The sequence below is a fragment of the Camelus bactrianus genome, chromosome 12 (genome assembly GCF_048773025.1).
Source record: "Camelus bactrianus isolate YW-2024 breed Bactrian camel chromosome 12, ASM4877302v1, whole genome shotgun sequence".
Classification (NCBI taxonomy): Eukaryota; Metazoa; Chordata; class Mammalia; order Artiodactyla; family Camelidae; genus Camelus; species Camelus bactrianus.
Window position 1 is genome coordinate 7,604,041 of NC_133550.1, and position 17,912 is coordinate 7,621,952.

Here is a 17,912-nt window from a genome sequence, read left to right on the forward strand (position 1 = left end):
GGGGTTTTGAGGGAAGGAGGGGGTAGTGCCCGAATGAACAACTGAAGGGTCAGCTCCCATTCACAGATGGGTTTTTTAAACCCACTTTTATTAATTAATTGTAAGTAATACAAATATTCCAAAAATATAAACAGACACTTAATGGCGTCCTACATTTCAAGTTTTTGAATACAACAGATTTATCAAACCATGAATCTGTAAGCAAGGTAGTCAGAACCCCACAGCCCAGCCCAGTGGGAAGCAGATCTCCCCCACCCCTCCAAACGGCATCTTGAAGGGGGTTAAGTGGCACGACGTGGAAACGTGTCAAACTGGAGATAAGGAGAGCACAGAAGCTCACACCCGAGAGGAGGGTCTGCCCCAGGGGCGGGCCCGACAGCATTAAAGGAATGGGCAGCGGGGCAGACCTCCGCCTCCCTTCCCCTGCTTGAATGCGAGTATTTACTGGCATTGAACAAATAAAAAGGACAAAAATAAAACTCCATTTTACAAAAAAGGCGACTGAGGGACAACAGTGGTAAGTTGAAGACCTGAAGACCTGAAGGGAAAACAGGCTGACCTTCCTCGGACACTTGACCTGGCTGGGACACGGGATGTGGCACAGCCTGACGGGAGGGGGGGTGGGTGGGTGGGGCTGCCTTCCTGAACGAGGCCTCAGGAACAGGGCAGGGGCAGCAAAACAGAACAGGATCCATCTCCTAAGGAATGACTGCCTTTAGACTTCCCATGCTTTTAGCACAGAGAAGCTTCTGGGCCGCTGTTCAGAGGTGAATTTATACACTTACAAAATGGTCAAAAGCTTTGGGAGGAAGGAGGGAATTAAAGACAAGGTCCCAGGTTAACTGAAAGCAAATTTATTCAACCTCTATAGTAAGGGACCCATGGGCCTACAGAGTGTCCCCTCTACAATGTGCAGAGTAGAAACTCTTACCTGACCCTTTCCAAACTGGTCCTGTGTCCAAAGCTCCCCCTATGAGAGGGACACGAACATCAGGCTTTTGATTTAGAAGCCCAATCAGAGAGACACACTGTGTCCCTGAAGAGGCACCTTAAAGAACTGAACCTGGCAGGTGGGCAGATTCCTGGCATGGCTTGAACTGGGGCTGACCAGGTGCGCTGGCTTATTACTTCCTGAAGACCAGCCTCAAACAGGAAGGGTTGGTGGGAAACCCGGGAACAGATCCTGGGTGCACTAGCTCTCTCCCAGTCTTGCCCTCCTCCATATGAGTCTGGCCTGATTCCTCTACAGAGCAAGTTTTGCAATCATCACTTGCCCCTAACACACTGTGAAACTGGAAACCAGAATGCAAATAATGACTTCAGGATGGCTCTGGTCCACAGGATGGACCCTGTTTAGACTTATTTGGCCGAGCTGCTTCTCCAGGGGAGGAAGGAGAGGGTAAATAAGAATGTGGCATTTCTGGTGAGGAACTGCAGGTGGGCAGGGCAGGTTCTGATGGGAACGAGGCCTGTAGAGCTGGGGCTTCATGCAGAAGCAGCGGGGACACCCACCAAGCTAACCTGGGCTCTGGCTACGAGTCACTCAGAGCACGTGGACAAGCCTGCTAGGGAAGCAGGAGGCACAGGCTCTTCCTTCATCCAGAAACGTGGAGACCAAAGGAGGGCAGAAAGGCTCCTAGGAACTGGGTAAGCTTAGAGCCTCTTATTGCTTATTCAGTCAGAAAAGCTTGGCTGGACCCCATGGCAAAGATTTGGCCCAAGAGCTATCCCCTTAGGATGGGGCTTGGGAGAGAGGACTCTCCTGCGACATTAGGATAGAGGTCTAGGCCAGGGCCTTAGAATCCGAAGCTCCCGTTTTCCCCCAGGGACATCGCTCCTGGCCAGGCCTGGGGCCCTCTTCCTCCGCCCGCAGCAGCAGAATCCCACAGGCACCAGGAAATGATGCTAGGAAACAACCACACGGACTTTGGGGACCCTGCTCTGCTCATGTGACACCAAAGGGAAAGACAAGGCCTCACAACCTTGGGACAAGGTGGGGAGGTGACACCACAAAGCTAGAGAGAGAGGCTAGCCAGTCAGAACCTGCTGCCGGTCCAACACCTGGTTTTCATGAAGCCGGCGAGTTCCTCAGACTGGCCCCGTGTGTGGAAATGGAAAAGGGTAACGGGGATGAGTCCTGAGTGGGCAGTGTTCTTGCACCTGAAGCGATTTGCAAATGCTCTGTGACACCTGCCTCCAGGGAGAGCAGAGACGAGGACAGGAACTCCCTCCTGCCCAGAGGGAAGGCGGGGAGGAGACAACCCCCCCCAGCCCTGGGGAGGCCACGGTTAAGGCAGTGATGCTGAGGTGGGGCTCCCTTCTGGGGGCCCCTTGTGCTCCCAATTACAGCAGCACTTCCCCTTTCGTTTTCCATCCTGGGGAAACATCCATTTTGACTATTTTTTAAAGCATTCACTATTAAGAAACTTTGAAAGCAAAGAGACACGCAAAGCGCAGGTGTGTGAAGGGCTCACTCACACCTGTTACCATTGGCAAGAGGCACGCACGTTAGGTTGGCAAACTAAACGGAGAGAACACCCATCCCCTCGGCCAGGAAACGCAGGAGTGCCTGAGGCCCCGGAGCGCAAGAGCCACAGCCAGGAAGGGTGAAGAGGAGCGCGATCGGCACAGGCCAGGCCCTGCGGGAAGACGCAAGAGAAAGAGCCCTGTCCGAGAAACAGGAGGGTGGGACACACAGCGCCCTTCCCCAACCTGGGAACAAAGTCCTTGCACCAGCACCAGCAGGATCCCTGAAGAGCAGACTTAGGGACGCAGTCCCGAGCTCAGTCGCTCTGTAAGCTGAGGGGACACAGACATTCATGCTTTGGGGATTTTCTGTGTCCCTGCACCCCCAGGGCTTCCCACATTCATCTTGGGCCCAGGACTGAAGCTCTGTCAGAAACAAAACAGGCCCAACACTCCATGTCTAGAAAGAATTTTTAAAAGAGTCAAAAGAACGGAAATCAGTTATCTGTCCTCTTCCAGGGCAGGGTGAAGACCTCCTTCCCCACAGGTTCAAGACTATGGCCAGGTGCTGAGGAAGGCAGGCCCAGCACCCAAGCCCTGGGGAGACATGGAAGGGGCCTGTGCCAGGCGCTCGGCCAGAGGCGAGGGAAGCCCTCGGGCCACAGGACCTGACGGCCCTGCGGGCTGGAAACAAGCTTTCATCTTCCCAGAAACATCCTCTTTGTCTGCAGCAGCTGGCCGGAGAAAGGTTTCAGGAAGGTGTCTAGTGGACACCCGGGGCAGCCTCTGACCCTTCCTTTCTCCTTGGCGTAAGCCTTACAACGCTGAGGAAAGGCCGTGGGTTTGGCAACGAAGCCTTCAATAGTCTTCATCCCCACTGAGCTCAGTGGCTCTCAGGGTGACCAGAGAGGAGACAGATTGACTAGGGAAGTCTTGATCACTCAGCTTCTCCCCCAACCTGAAACATTTATATCCCGGGGCCACAGTTCAAGGCCACACACACACACACACACACACACACACACACACACTCTCTCTCTCTCACTCTCACTCTCTCTGTCTCTCTCTCACTCTTACATCTCAGAAACCCAACTCGGGGAGCCGGCAGCTCTGGGTAACGCTGGTCTGATTATCTGCCCACTTGGCATCTAACCTGTCCTAAAGCTCTTTCCAATCACTTCTGTTTCCAGGCCTCATCTGGTGAGATGCTCCAGCTTCCGCTCTGTCAGGCTGATCATAAAGGCACAGTGTAGGAAAGTCCCCTACTGGGATGGCCATTGCTTGGCAGCAGGGAAGGCTAAGGGGCCCGCAGCTGCCCAAGGCTGGTGTAGACATCCTCTGCTCCGCTCAGCTCCTCAAAGATGGGGATCAGGTTCAGCAACTCAGTGTCCGCCATGTCGTCAAACCAAGACTGCACCGGCACCTGGGGCAGGCAGAAGGCGGCCTGCGTCTCCTGGCGGCCATTCCTTCCCGCCCCTGCCCCAAGCCCCTGGCGGGCGGCTGCGCCCCCCGGGGTGGTGCGCTCCGCCATCAAGCCCACGGTTCCCCCACCCCCCACCCTCCTAGGGCAGTGGCTCTCCCACCCCCTGCAGGGTGGGCTTGTCTGCAACACTCACAGCATTCTCTGGGTGGAAAATGTAAGAAGCAGGTGAGTTGTCCAGAATGAGGGTTTTCCTCAGGTCCCTTCCTAGGCGGCTGAGGTCCTTGACGTAACACCCTTGGTGGAACACACAGGACTCACGGAACAGGCGGGCCCGGAATACCCCACACCTGTCCAGCAGATCTGTCACAGGGTCGGCGTACTGGGAGAAGAGAAGATGCTTTTTGTTTGGGTGCAGTCCTGGTTTCCCCGTGGCATCCTGTGGACCAGCGAGGAGCTGCTGGACCATGCATGGAGCTGCCACACCTGCTCCTGGTTCTTTACTCCCCTCCTGCCCCCAGGTACCTTGGCCAGGCTGGCAGTGAAGAGAACGCATTCAAAGAGTTCCCCCATTCGTCTCAGGAACTCATCCACATAAGGCCTCTTGAGCACATACACCTGAGGAAAAGCAGAGAGGCTTGCTTATCCCTGGGAGGGGGAAGCGCCACAGCTTCGGTCACTGTCACCACCAAGAGCAACAGGTGGTTTAACCTTACTCTGTCCAGACCCCCCAGCCCAGCCTCTGCGGCCACCTGGCTGGAAGCCTTCTGCCCTAGACTGGGGCGTGGGCGTCGCCTCCTCACCAGGCCTCTGCCGGCTCCGTGGCCCAACCCCGACCCAGCGCAGGAGGAAACGCAAACGCCTATGTCCCAGGAGCCATCTCTGCTTCCGGCGGCGGACCATCAGCTGCCTCCAGAAACAAGTAATCAAGAATAGGCCTCACAGATGGACACAGCCTATCCTGGATTACTTGAATCCAGCCACAGCCTCTGTGGGAGTTTCCTGTCCTTGGCTCTGGCAGGACAGGCAGTCCAGGTCCCCATCAGGCAAAGTTGCAGATACTTCCCGAAACCTCACACCCTCACAGAGCTTCTCTGAAATGCACCAAGGGAAGTGACTTTTTCCTCAGTGACCACAGATCAGACACCCTGCAGTATCTTGCTCTGGTGACCCCCACCTATTCTGTGCTTGCTCCTGCCAGCAGCCACCCCTAACACTCGAGTCCACCTTTCATAATCTTGTACATTTTAGCCTAAAAGGTTCCCTGGCTGCCTGTCCCTCACAGGTCTGCTGTCTATTGCTTCCCTGCCTCCATCCATGTTTCCCTCTCTTCCAGCCTACACAACGGCTGCCAGAACCATCCCCGCAAAGTTCCTCTTCCCCCCGCCACTCCTTGCCCGGAGAGCACGTGCCTGCCGTGACTCTCCCTCCTGGAGGTGGCCCGGACTGGCCCCGCCGGAACCCCCAGCTCTAAGGCAGGAACCCTCTGCTCCAGGTACCACAACTGGGCCTCCTTTCGCTTGCCATTTCTTCAACCTTCAACAAGTCCTTCCCTCTGCCTGGCTGTTCATCAAGCTTGGCACCCTCCCACCACTCACTGCTGAAAACCCACCTTCAGTAGGTAGATGGCCCCCCACCCCTATTTTAATCTCATCCCTTTTCCATCACTCACACCTCGTTAACATGAGCTCACAGTGTGTATCTGCCTGGTCGAAGATACGCCTTTGTCTTTTCCCTGTGGGATTTGTACATCTCTACGCCCTCACCTAGACTGTAAGGGCTGCTGGGCAGAGTCCGGCGCTGCGCATGGTGGAGCACCTGAGCTGGGAGGAGGGTGGAGGGATGTAAAAAAGCTTCTAATGGACACAGGACAGTGATGACCACCCATGGACACCTCAAACCCCATTTCCCTACAAGTAACCCTTCTATTTGATCAGGCCAAGAAAATAAGCATTGGGGTTACCAGGGCATTGTTCCTGATGGTCCCTGACTCTCAGGCCAGCTGGCAGGCCTTCTGAGCAAGCGTCTGAGGAAATGGTTTTTCATTACCAACACCACAGGATCCTTAACCCCGGACCAAGCAGGTTATGCCTGTTCTTACTTAGATTCAAGTGCTCTTTGATAGATGTGAACTGACCATCTACTAGGGCAAAATCCAGTGTAGGGACCCCAAGGCAGGGGAACTGGAGAAAGCTTTACAGAGAAGGAGATGTCTGAGCTCGAGAGGAACAAATCCACCAGCTCGATGGCAGGGGTGGACAGGGGAGGAGAGGAGACCGCTAGCACTGGCCTCCTTGTCTGTAGCAGGCAGAGATACCGACTTTTTAGGATTAGAGAAAATGTAATACATCATGTAACAGTGCTGGCCACATACAGGGCAGGGGAGATAACTGAACGATAACTATTAATATTATTAGGTAATATTTAATTTTAAACAGCTTGGCTGCAAAGAGAAAGAAGGTGACAGCTAGAGAGGGATAAGAGGCTGAATTTTTTAAGATGAGAAAGCCTCCAGTACGAAAAGTACCAATAAAAATGGAGAGGCTGAAGTTGCAGGAAATAATCAACCAATGGAACACAAGCCCAAGGGGCGGAGGACCCCGGGCCACTGGGCTGGGCGCGCCGGCCAGGGGCTCACCTGGTGCGTGGTCCCCTCGATCTCCACAGGCACTATGAAGTCAGCGTTGTTGATCGGCTGGAAGGCAGAGGAGTCAGTCAGCACATGGGAAGGGACAAGAAGCCTGGCCACACCCTAGTCCCTGTCACATCCACTACCCCGTCCCCTGGGAAAGGCAGGGAGGGACAGATCTCAGAGGCTCCAGGAAGCTCCTGCGCCTCACTAAGTGGTCCTCACCCCAGGACAGGGTGCAATACCCCTTGCGGTTTTTCCCTACTTCCCACACCCACAAATTCTACCTGAGCTGAGAGTTTCCAGGCCTTTCTGAGTTAACAAACATCCTGATAAAAGTGCAAGGTCCAAGGCTGACTTAACCTCTCTTTGAGGCCTGCCCCGCACAGAGCCTGGTGGCTCCTGTGCTGCGTGACAGGGTCAGCTGCAGCCTACTGGCAGAGACCGGGGAGAGTAGGGGCTCCCACTCAACACTGCCTGGTGGGGCCTCCAGGTATCCGCGATGCCAGTGTGGCCAGATGCCAGGGTCCGGCTCTCCCCCTTCGGACCACTCTTCCATCAGCTTCAGGCTGCCTCACGGCACCTGGAGTCGGGCTCACAGTTCAGCCCAAGATGGGTGTAGGCAGTGTTCCAGATGTGGAGTTACCTTAAAGGAGCTGTGCACAAGGGTTTCATCCAAGTCAATGACCACGCAGATTCTTCCTTGATCTTCCTCTGTCACCTCTGGAAGCAGACAGGTCCCTGGGATCTAAAACCAGAGCCAGGCTACTGAGATCTGCCACCAAGAAAGACTAATTATTTCCCTCAGCAGAACTCTGGGAAGACCTGGGCTCACCAAGGAGAAGGAAGACCCCCACTTCAGCCCAGGAAAGGGGCCACTCAAATGCCAAGAGTAGAGAGGGAAGAGACTGAGCTGGCCCCATGCTCCCGCCTCCCTCGGGGACTGTGAAGTGATCTGGAGATGGGGGATGGAAGCCGGGGCTGTCCTGGGGTAGAGACCAGCTGTCCCCCCACAATCTAACGCCTTGCACACAGCGGGCCCTCAGCAAGTATCTGGGACAAATAGCTTCCCAGGGCTGGGAGGTAGCCAACAAGGCACCGAGGAATGAGGGCATCACCAACGGGGTTAGCAGGGACCACAGGATTTGGGGGCTTCTGAGCACATACCCTGTCAGATTCACATACCTGGTAAAACTGGTACTGGAGACACTGGAGCAGATCCGACTGTGGGAGAGAGGGGGGGGGTCAGCGCCGGCCCGCCAGCACCTTCCCCGTCTGTCTAAAGCCCACTGCGTTGGCCTCAGGCCTGGAGGGGAATTTTCTCCCCAAAACCCCAGCCCCTGGGAAGGTCCTGACATGACAGAAGTGACTTTCCTTAAGAGCTGGGTATGAAAGGGGAAAGACCAGAGCCTCTTTTCCACAAGAGGCCTGATGGAGGATGGAGAAGGCAGTGCCCATGTTCTCAGCTGCCACCGCCTAGTTCCTCTGAGGAACAGGGAACTCGGGCAGCTGATGAGGCGCTGGAGGGAGAGGCAGAGCCAAAATCACAACTCCTCATCTCGGGGGTGTAGCCTCTTGCTTAGTCTTCAGGCTTCTCTTTGAGAACATGTGTTTTCTACGTCCTACTTTGGGGGGTTTCCTGGGGGAAGGGTGGGTGTGGGGCCCCTACAAAACCTAAGTAAGCCAACCCGAACCCACACTGCGGGTCCCGGAGTCTGAGGGGAGGTGGAGTGCAGAGAAAGGCTTTTCTCGTCTTTTGCCAATAATAAAAATGTTATGGTTGTAAAAAGTAGTAAGTGATCTTAATGGAAACCCTGAAGAAAAATTAAACTCTTGGCACTTAGAAAAACTTAATGCTGGCATTTTAGTGCCTTTCCTTCAGGCTTATTCTGGTAGTCTTTTTTCCTCGTGATATATAATTTTGCATTCTGCTTTTTGACTCAATGTTATAATTCAATACTTTTCCACATTACTGTGAACTCTGTAAAATTACTCGTTTAGTAGTACTGTACTGTTGTACTTTGTTTAACCATTTTTCCCTACTGAATAAGGAAGTGATTTTCATCAATGTATATGTCTTTAGCTTGGTTTTGAAACAGAGAAAGGACAGCTAGACCTGTGTTTTGGAAAGAAGTACCAATGGCACTGGGGGCAGAATGATTTCTGTCCCCACCTTTGAAATGCCAGACATATCTTCTGGCCTTTATGAGAATCAAAAATACCCACACATTTTCAAATGTCCCTCACAGGTACAGGTGAGAATGCCGGAAAGGGTTATGGAGTGTGACGGAATTTCAACTCCTTGGTTCCCTGAAAGTTGAGTAACTTGGAAGGTATCTTTGCAAAGTGAAAAAACAAGTCACAGGACTTACAGCCAGAGAGATCTGAGTTCAAACCCTGACACTCATTTATTACCCATTAGCCCTTCAGAGGCTGCATAAACCCTCTGAGTCCGTTTCCAGGTCTGTGAGCAGGAATCCTGACTCTCCCTGCAGGGCTGCTGTGGGTCTCAGGAGATAATATACGCAAAGTGCCTGCACCATTCCTGGAAGCTGGAAGGATCTGGACTGCAGGGACCCGCAGAAACCCGCAGAAACCACAGGGACATCCGATGGCCCACACCACAAGTGCGAATCAACAGGAAGAGGATGGACCACTACTGGAAGGAAAAAGGGCCTCCTCTGGGCCAAAGATCTGACTCAGGCAAGGCTGCCTTGCCCACTTGCCATGGTTGCAGGGACCCCACCCCCACCCCCCAGCAGTCCCATCCTTGCTGGCATCACACCACTGTGCTCCAGCTACCTTAGCAATGGTGTTGGCTTCCTCCTTGTACGTGGCGAGCTCAGTGGAGGAGCTTGACTGGCCAACATGCTGGGCACGAAAACAGCAGAAAAGGGCCTTGAAGATGTTACGTCCACGAGGTTTCTTAGGAGAGGACCTGGAGACCAGGCCTAGAGTGGAGGGAAAGACAGAGGCATCAGCCGCAGGGCACTGGTCCCCATGTACCCCCATACCATATCCCCTCTGGTCTGTCAGCTCCGCCAGGGCACCTGGCACGTGCTTGGCAAACAACCAAATATAGTCAAGAGTGAAATGTACATGCTTATTCCAACAGCTTCTCTGTAAAGCAGAAACAGCAGGAACCCCCAGTCCCTGGCTTGGGAAATGAGCCGCAGGGAATTTGTTCTGCATTCCATGGCAGGGAGGGGCACTGAAATATGGGGAGAGGTATAGAATCCACTCTGGTAAGCAGCACACTGAGGGAACCCTCAAAATCAATTCACAGAAACAAAAATCCTCCCCAACTCCAGTTCCCAGAAGACTACCCGTCCTGGAGAAGGGAGTAAGCAACAGCCCTCACGTTAGGGCGGTCCTCGTCTGCGACAGCTTCCTTCAACTCCAGGTCAGTGGCAGCACTGAGCCCAGACTACAACAGACTAGAAAACAGAACAGCTGTGGCCCCAACAAGAAGCAACAAGCTTTGTCCACACCCTTGTCTCCTTTCCACAGTCCAGCTACTTTCCTTAACACTCCCTCCCCTCAAAGACCACAGGCAGATTACCCTCTTGGGACACACACATCCAGCGCTGGGTTCTAGGCTGATGTCCCTGCTTCTAGACTACAGCTGCTAAGTCCTGCCTTGACAATTCGGGCTTTGGAGATACAAAGCCATTGCAACGGGAGGCTCAGCAAGGCAGCCCCCGAAAGGTCAAGCTGATACAAAAAGCTATGGGCATTACAGGATCAACCAGAAATGGACTTTGGAATAACTTTTCCAAGTTCCTTTTATTTCAGATGAGCTGTTCTGGCATCTGTTGAGCAAGACTAGGAAGACAGGATGGGTACTGCGGCCAGGAGGTGGCGCTGCACAACCGCCGCCAGATGGTCCTCATTCTGCCCCGGCTAGGGCGGGCGCAGGGCCTAAGGATGAAATCCGCCCGCTCAACTTAGAGCACAGGGCGAACTACTGTGCGGGAAAATCAGCACCGGAAGTGCCTCTGTCTTTGCGGGGCGGGGTAAGACAAACAACGTACCGCTGAGGACAACCTTCCCTGTGTTGCTAGGTTTGAGAAGGGAAGAGGGAGGCAACGCGGTGGGCCCTCAGGAGCAGGGCTGAGCTCCCTCGGCTCAGTCCTCAGAACATGCGCTGCATCTGCGCCTGGAGGCAGCCCCCGTGGAAGAGGTGATGGGAGGGCCGTTTAACACCCAGCTGCTGGCTGCCTGAGCCCCTGGAGAGGAGAGAAAACCAAACTCGATTCCCCTTGGCTGAGGGTGAGGAAATGGCCAGTGACCATCCGTCAAGTGGCAGTCAGCACGGCCCCAGGACAACCGACTCAGCTCTGACTCCAGGTGCAGGCCAGGCACCCCGGGCCGGTTCGGTCCAGAGCTCTCTCCCCCCACTCCTAGGGTCAGACCAGATTCCTCGACACTGGTATGACCGTCAGAAATCTTTTAGAAAATGATCAGGCTTCTCCAGGAATTAACCTAAAAACCTAGATACCACTCTGGAGCTCTTGGCCCTGGTGGTAGAACCAAGATTTCCAGGGACTGGGGAGTTTGTCCTGAAGGAGGAAGTTGCATTGGAGACCCTGCCCCAGGCCTCCACATCAAGGAGACAAACTTGAGAGCAGAGCCCCACACTTAGAGACAGCAAGATGAGCGGTTCCTTGGACTTTTTCCTACTCTGAATAATCTATGCGGAAACTGGAGGGAAAGGACAGCTTCTCCACCTGCCTGTACAGCCCATATTCAATTCCAAGCTCAGGGACTCAAGCAGAAGCTGACACAAAGCTCCAAGACCAAAGCTGAACCATCGCTTTTCCTTTGGTTTATGGTTTCTTCACGCAGAACCACAATCAGAGGCTTAACCCAGGCACCGAGCCTTTCTTAAAAGGCCACACAGCCCAAGCCTTTCCTGAAGAGAGGCCATCAAGATGCACTCAGCATCTTAGTGACAGACGCTGTGAAGGCTGAGTAATCCTGAGAGGCAGGAGGGTTAAGGGGCAGCTGCCTGGGGCCACGGAGAGGCCCCGCCAGTGCCCACCGCGGGAGGCCCCACTTCAGCCGCAGACGGGGCGCAGGCTCCTCAGCGCGCTTTGGACTCTGCAGGGGAGGAGGGTCTTCTCAAAAACACAATGTGACCAGGCAGCCCCTGGGCCTCAGAGACCAAGAATGCCTTAACCTCGGGGGCAGGCGATGGGGGAGGGCGCTCCAGAGCTGTAACGTCAGGGTGGGTACCTGACGTCCCTCACTGCCCCTGCCATTGGAGCCTGCTGCCCTCAGCCCTTCTCTGGGCTGCCCGTCCTCCTTACCTTTTACAAACACTGCCACTGAGAACCCATCAGGGCCTCTCTGGCCTCCCCCCCAACACGGCGCCCTCCTGACAGAGCCTGCAGCGGCCTCAGCTGGGGACATTAATCGGCTTCTGGTCTTCTGAGCAGCAGGTGCTCGGTAACTGTCACTTCCACAGAGCGGGGGCCTATGGAAGCCTTCATAGATTTGCAACTGCCTAGAAGGGTTAGAAAGGGCTCCTCTCTGTGATGAGAGGGAGGTGGGCTCTGAGGAGCGGAGCACCTGAGGCAAGGCCACTTGGTCTTTCTGGGCCTTGGGCTTGTTAACTGAGCACTGATAATGGGCCAAGTCTGTGTTAAAATACCTGACATCATTACTTCGTTTAATCCTCACTACAAACCCATGTGCAGGCACCAATCCCCCATTTTACAGACGGGAAACTGAAGCACAGAAGGGTAAGTAACCTGCTCGAGGCTACACAGGTAGCAGGACAGCAGAGCCAGGATTTGAGCCCAGATCTCCCTGAACCCAGAGCCAGGGCCCTTCACAAGTACAGCTCGGGCACCGGGTACCTTTACTCCTGCAACAACTGGGAGATGGCGGGGCCTCTCAAGTTCCCTCAGAGCATTTCCTCTACTCCTCTCTAGGCTGGGCTGGTGAAGAATCAGCTCGGGTCCAGCCCCCATCCTGTGCTGCCCTCTCAGGCAGTCCAGAAAGGTGCGAGGGTAGAACAGTACAAGGCGACGGGACTGCACTCGGGGCTGGCTTCCCCCCACCTCCAAGCCCTGCCCTGCACCTGCTCTGGCCGGCACACACCTCTGGGAGACCAAGAGGACAATGGAGGAGGGGAGGGGGAGGAGCTGAAGCCCGGAGCCTTGGTTCAAGATCCACTTTGTAGAGTGGGTTTAAGGGTGAGGGGAAACACACAGCAGAGTGGGATGGGATCTGAGACTTGTGTCAAAGCCTTTCAAAGGACTCCTTTCAGCCAGCGCTTGGCATTGTGTCCCTGACAGCCAGGTGCAGGTCACCCCCACCCCTCTGAGTGTGATGGGAAGGGGCACCAGCCCCGCCTCCCCAGGAGAGGAACACCGGCACAAGAGGATTTGCAGGCGGGTGAGGATTTCACTGCACAGTTTCCCCAGTGAGGGAGGGCAGGATTCCAGTGGGTGCCATGCGGCCCCAGAGTCAACTGCTCTTCCTGCTCCGTCATCCTCCTGCTGCCTGCTTTGTGGACACTCAGCCCTCCTCTCCTGCTCAGCTGCTGATGTGCATCTGCTCTTCCTGCTCCAAACATCTGGTTTGGGGCTGGATGTCAGAGAGGAGCAGCGCACACCTAATGAGGGGAGCTCCGGCTTAAGGAGAAAGTGCACTGGGAGCCGAGAACAGGGGAGCCAGGCCACCCCTCTAGCTCACTGCCTTGAGGCTTCCTCCCGAGGCAGGGTGTGCAGAGAAGGGGGCCTGTGGGAGGCACCGCCCCTCCCCCACTCCACGGGTCACCTGGGCCGAGGTCCAGGCCCTGCCAGTTACTGACTCGGCACACAGCCTCTTACAGCTTTAGTTTCCTCATCCATTAATTGTGAATACCAGCAAGACCGCTCGCTCTCCTAACTCAGAGGGTAAACAAAACTTACTGTTGCACAGTAACATGCTGGGCAGACTAAAGCCAAATGCTGTGCTGGCTTTAATGAACTATCTAAGGGGAGATGACCACTGCCTGGCAACCCTGTGGGCCTCGTTCCAGGAAGCAAGGAGCAGGAGATCAGGGGCCGTCCTGTACCCAGCATGTTGTTGAAGCTCAAAAACAGAAGATGAGAAAGGTGCCAGGGACTCTGATCATGAGCAGGTTTCAAAAAGTCAAAACCACCCCTATACCCTCTCCCAAATTTACTACAAAAGTTGTTTTCCTGTTGCAAACTCCCCAGCTGGTATTCTGCAAATACCAGGAAAGCAAATGAGGCCGTTCCATTTGCGATAAACAGTGCCCTCTCCCCTTGCCCCGCCACCACCCGCCCCAAGAAGCACCAGTGGGGACACCGTTTGCCTCTGCCCCTTAAGAAGCTTGTGCACACACATGAATGTGTGTACACATGCACATATGTGCGCGCGCGCGCGCACACACACAGATGAAGAAGACTGGCTTTGCCAGGACAACACTATTTTTAACCTTCTTCTGAAGGTCAGGTTCAGATATCACTGTTGCCAAGAACACAGCTTCGTGTCCCAGCAAAGGAACTCCACACATCCGCCTGGGATTCAGCAGAAGGTAAGCTCTATCTATGGCTGTCGGGTTTCAACAAGCCCATTCACGTAGAAGGATGCTTTCTTGGTTCAGCCCTCAGAAGTACTTCCTTCTCCACCATCTCCCATCCCCCACAGCAAAGGCTTTAGTCTGGCTATCACTATAAAATGGCCTCTCGGAGGGGCCTCCCTCCCCTTAGCTATTGGAGGAAGGAGAGTATTTGGAGCATTTCCGGCCTTTCTTGGCCAGCTGCCTGGGCCTTGCAGCCAAGACGCATCTGATTGGGGCTCCCCATGGAGAGGAGTCCTCCCAGGTCCTCAGCAAGGGGCATCCGTGCCTTGGCTAAGGACAGGCCCTAAAGTGCCAGGTGGACGGAAGGGCTCTTGGACCAGCAGGTGAGTCGGCAGGGGAACAAGAAGGTGAGAGATGCCTAGACATCTCCCACACCGAAAAGACTGGAAACAATAGGGAGGGTGCACCGGCTGCCACAGTGCTTAACTGCTGACACTGCTCTTTAGGTGACAAGGCAGGCGGGGCCTTACCCCGCTCACCACCAGTTCCTAAAGTCCCAAAAGAGCAGCTGTGAAGCTGACAACATGGACTTCTAAAAAGTCATTTTAGCCCTGCTGTTTGGCTCACACCAGCATGTTCTACACTAGTGCCCTCCTCGCGGCCAGGTCGTCCTACCTACGCAGCCACCTCCATTAGTCCCCCTTCCCAGGCAGAAGGGCTCCCTGCCTCTCTCTTCTAAGAAAGGAGGACTTCCTTCAGTTCTGTGTCCTTAATGCCACCTGGGGGGTGGGGGCGGGGAACCCAGGCCACTCACTACCCTACCTGCCTTTTCCGGGCCCTCTTCAGCAATCTTGCCACTGATCTCAACATAGGACCTCAACTTTAAGGACCTTCCCTCAAGAAGGACTCAGTTTTGGGAGCAGAGGATTCGTGGCAACTTCTAAAACACGACCTGTCGATTTCAGAATCAGCCTTTTGGCGGACGCCCTCCTGCGCAGCTCTAACGTGCCTTAGAAGCATGCTTGGGTAGGGGTGGGGCCCCCAGAAAAAGCAGCAGGTCCTGCACTAGCGGCAGGCTCAGCCCCTAGCCCGATGCCAGAATGTTCCTGGTGGATGTCAGGAAGCGACCTGATGCCCTATAGCAGCAGCAGGGACGGACCCGAGGTGCCATCCAGGGAAACCCAAAGGACTGGACCCTGCCCGTTTTATTTTATGTAGCTCCCACTAGGGCAGAGACGTCATCCTGGGGAACTGGAAGCCAAACTTGCCCAACTTGAGCCTCTCTCCCCTCAAGGAGGTGCTGAGAAGACCCCTGTGGGAGGCTGGGAGCTAAAAGAAACCTGCCAGCAGGACACAACACCCTCTTAGTGGCTGTTTCAGCCCCTGTCTTGGCTTTCTGCCCAATTTCTGGAATGCCTGGATTTGGTGAAAGATCTGAAGAATCCAGTGCCTCTTTCCCTTCCAGCTATGCAGCCTGCTTTAGGTGACATGTGTGAGAGTGAGACGGAGCAAGAGGAACAAAGGCACAGAACAAAGCAAGGGACCCTCAACCATCTCTCCCCTGACCACTGAACAGTGGTCACACAGGTGCCATGGACTTGGGTTTAAACCCTGAATCAGCCACATATAAGGAGTGTAGCCTTGGGCCTTAGTTTCACCACCCATAAAATGGGAAGACTAACATTACCTGTTTCAAAGAGCTGTGAGAATTATAAGGTGCTCAGGGTGTGTCCTGGCCCTAGCAAATGCTCAGTAAGTCTCAGCTGCTAGTCATTCAGTACAAAGCACTTTCCTACCCTTATCTCAGTCTCAATCTCAAAATGTTCACATTGAAACAGACCATAGAAATTCCTTCTCATCCCAGAGGTCACACAGAGGTAGTGGGAGGGCCAACCCAGGGAAATGGCCGTTTCCGGGATTCCACAAAAAGCAATCACAGTCTCTCTCTCACACATACACAGTCTCTCCTTCTCTCATTGAGGTTGGCCAACCAGTTCCTTCCTTCCTTCCTCTCGTGGCTGGCCTCTGCAGAAGGACTGGAGTCTGCCCGGGAGTCTGTCCTGCCTGCAGAGTCTCTCACCAGCTTGGCCCACATCCCAGCTGCACCTGGGACCAGCCAGCCAGTACAGGTGTGTCCACTGAGAGAGCACTGGACTGAACGTCAGGAAGCCTGGCTCTGGCCCCACTTCAGCCTCTCAAACAGCCCTGTATTCTTGCCTAAGGCACCACCACTCTGGGTTCAGTTTCCCTACAGGCCAACTGGGAAAGGTCTACACTGCAGGGTGTCTCACAAGGTGATTTCAGATCACCTGAAGCCTGAACAGGACTTTTAAAAAGTGGAATGCACAATGCAAATGAGGCAGTTCAGGTCAGGGTTAGGGGGACCCTGAGCCAGGCCTGGCTGACAGGAACCAGCCACGTTCCCACTGATAAGGTGCTTGGGGTTTCCTTACCTATCAGGTGGGGATCATTCCTATCTCACAAAGTCACTGTGAGGCTTAAGTGAGATACTAGACACGAAGCGCTCGGGCAGTGCCTGCCCCACGGTAAGTGCTCTACAATACCGTCTGTGGTCATGACTGGGAAGTGGCAATCATTACTCTGTCCGTTCACGTTCAGCAAACTTTTGGACTCCCCTTTAGGAACCACAGGATCTTTAACAGCAAAACTGGATCCCTCCAGGAACTCCTCCTGCTCAGGGCTAAACAGGCAGCTGGGGCCACTGCTGCACTCACCTGGCTCTTCTCCAGGGACACCTGTCAGAATCACGGGGAGCATTTGGAACACACGTATGCCTGGCCCACCTGCTCATGCTCTGATTCAGTAGGACCCAGGTGGGGTCTGTATTTTTAGAAAGTGTCACAGGAGATTCTGATGTGTGTCCCTGGCTGAAAGCCAATGTCTAAAGGTTGCCAGTGGTCCCTGACTAACCCTTCCAGGACTGGAGGGTGAGTCAGCCAGCATCCCCTTGGCCCTTTTCCCCATCTCATCTCCCCAGCTCAGTGTCTCCGCAGGTCTCGGAAAGGACTTGCGCCTCAGGGTCTGGTTTTCCTTTCTAGGGGTACTTGCTCTATTCTATCATCGAGCCAAAAGATCCAGGTCTCATTGGGGTTGGGGCCACATTTGTTCCCCAAGGACTGTGCAGGTGGGAGAGAACAAATTCTACAGGATGCCAAAGCTATTTACATGTCAAAAGATAAAGAAGATATTGAATAAAAAGAGAATAAGAGCAAAGTCTGGTTTGGGGTAGGGGGGTGGGGTGGCAGGGAAGGACCAGGAGCACCAGGGAAGGGAAAGGAAATGTCAGCAGGTCCACTGAGAGATCAGGTTCAAGGTTAACTCCTAGAATAGCTGACGAGTAAAACAGGACATACGTGCACCTCCTGCCCAGGAGGCTGTGCGCTCACCGGAGTACCCATCCCGTTATAACAGACCTGGTGCAGGCACTCTCAGACCCGAAGGCCTGGGCACTTTGGCAGACAAAGCAGCCCTGTTCTAGCTGGCTTCTGGTCCAGAGAGGCTTCCAGTTCTAAGTCAACTTCTCTATTTTGATTTCTACTAGTTCCTTCATAAGATATACATGTTACTAAGCTCCTCTGCATTCCAGTTGGAAACTACTCCTCCATTTCAGAAGAGGGAGGGAATCATGACAGGGCCACACCCAACCCCATGTCCCCAGGAGAAGTGAGTTAATCCTGTGCTTCTCCAACTGGCTGGCTGGAGACTGGGTGAAAAGCAGTTTAATGCTGCTTCTGTACTTTCTCAAGGTTGTACCCCAAAACCACAGAAGCAAAGACATAGATTAAGAACATCTATTTCTCTTCAATACCCCAGTTTCATTTTCTCTTTGTTAC

At 54.1% G+C, this 17,912-nt stretch overlaps 1 protein-coding gene across 1 annotated transcript in view; it reads right to left on the reverse strand.

The window, feature by feature from the left end:
• Positions 1-54: 54 nt before the first annotated feature.
• CTDSP2 (CTD small phosphatase 2) overlaps positions 55-17,912 on the reverse strand; it is a 28,549-nt gene continuing 10,691 nt past the window's right edge. Inside the window, exons 4-10 of the mRNA XM_010946344.3 lie at positions 9,318-9,466; positions 7,701-7,739; positions 7,162-7,263; positions 6,525-6,581; positions 4,412-4,504; positions 4,083-4,268; positions 55-3,889 (exon numbers count right to left, since the gene is read on the reverse strand). Coding sequence (XP_010944646.1) covers positions 3,764-3,889; positions 4,083-4,268; positions 4,412-4,504; positions 6,525-6,581; positions 7,162-7,263; positions 7,701-7,739; positions 9,318-9,466 — 752 coding nt within the window. The 3' untranslated portion in view covers positions 55-3,763. The remainder of the gene's footprint in view (positions 3,890-4,082; positions 4,269-4,411; positions 4,505-6,524; positions 6,582-7,161; positions 7,264-7,700; positions 7,740-9,317; positions 9,467-17,912) is intronic.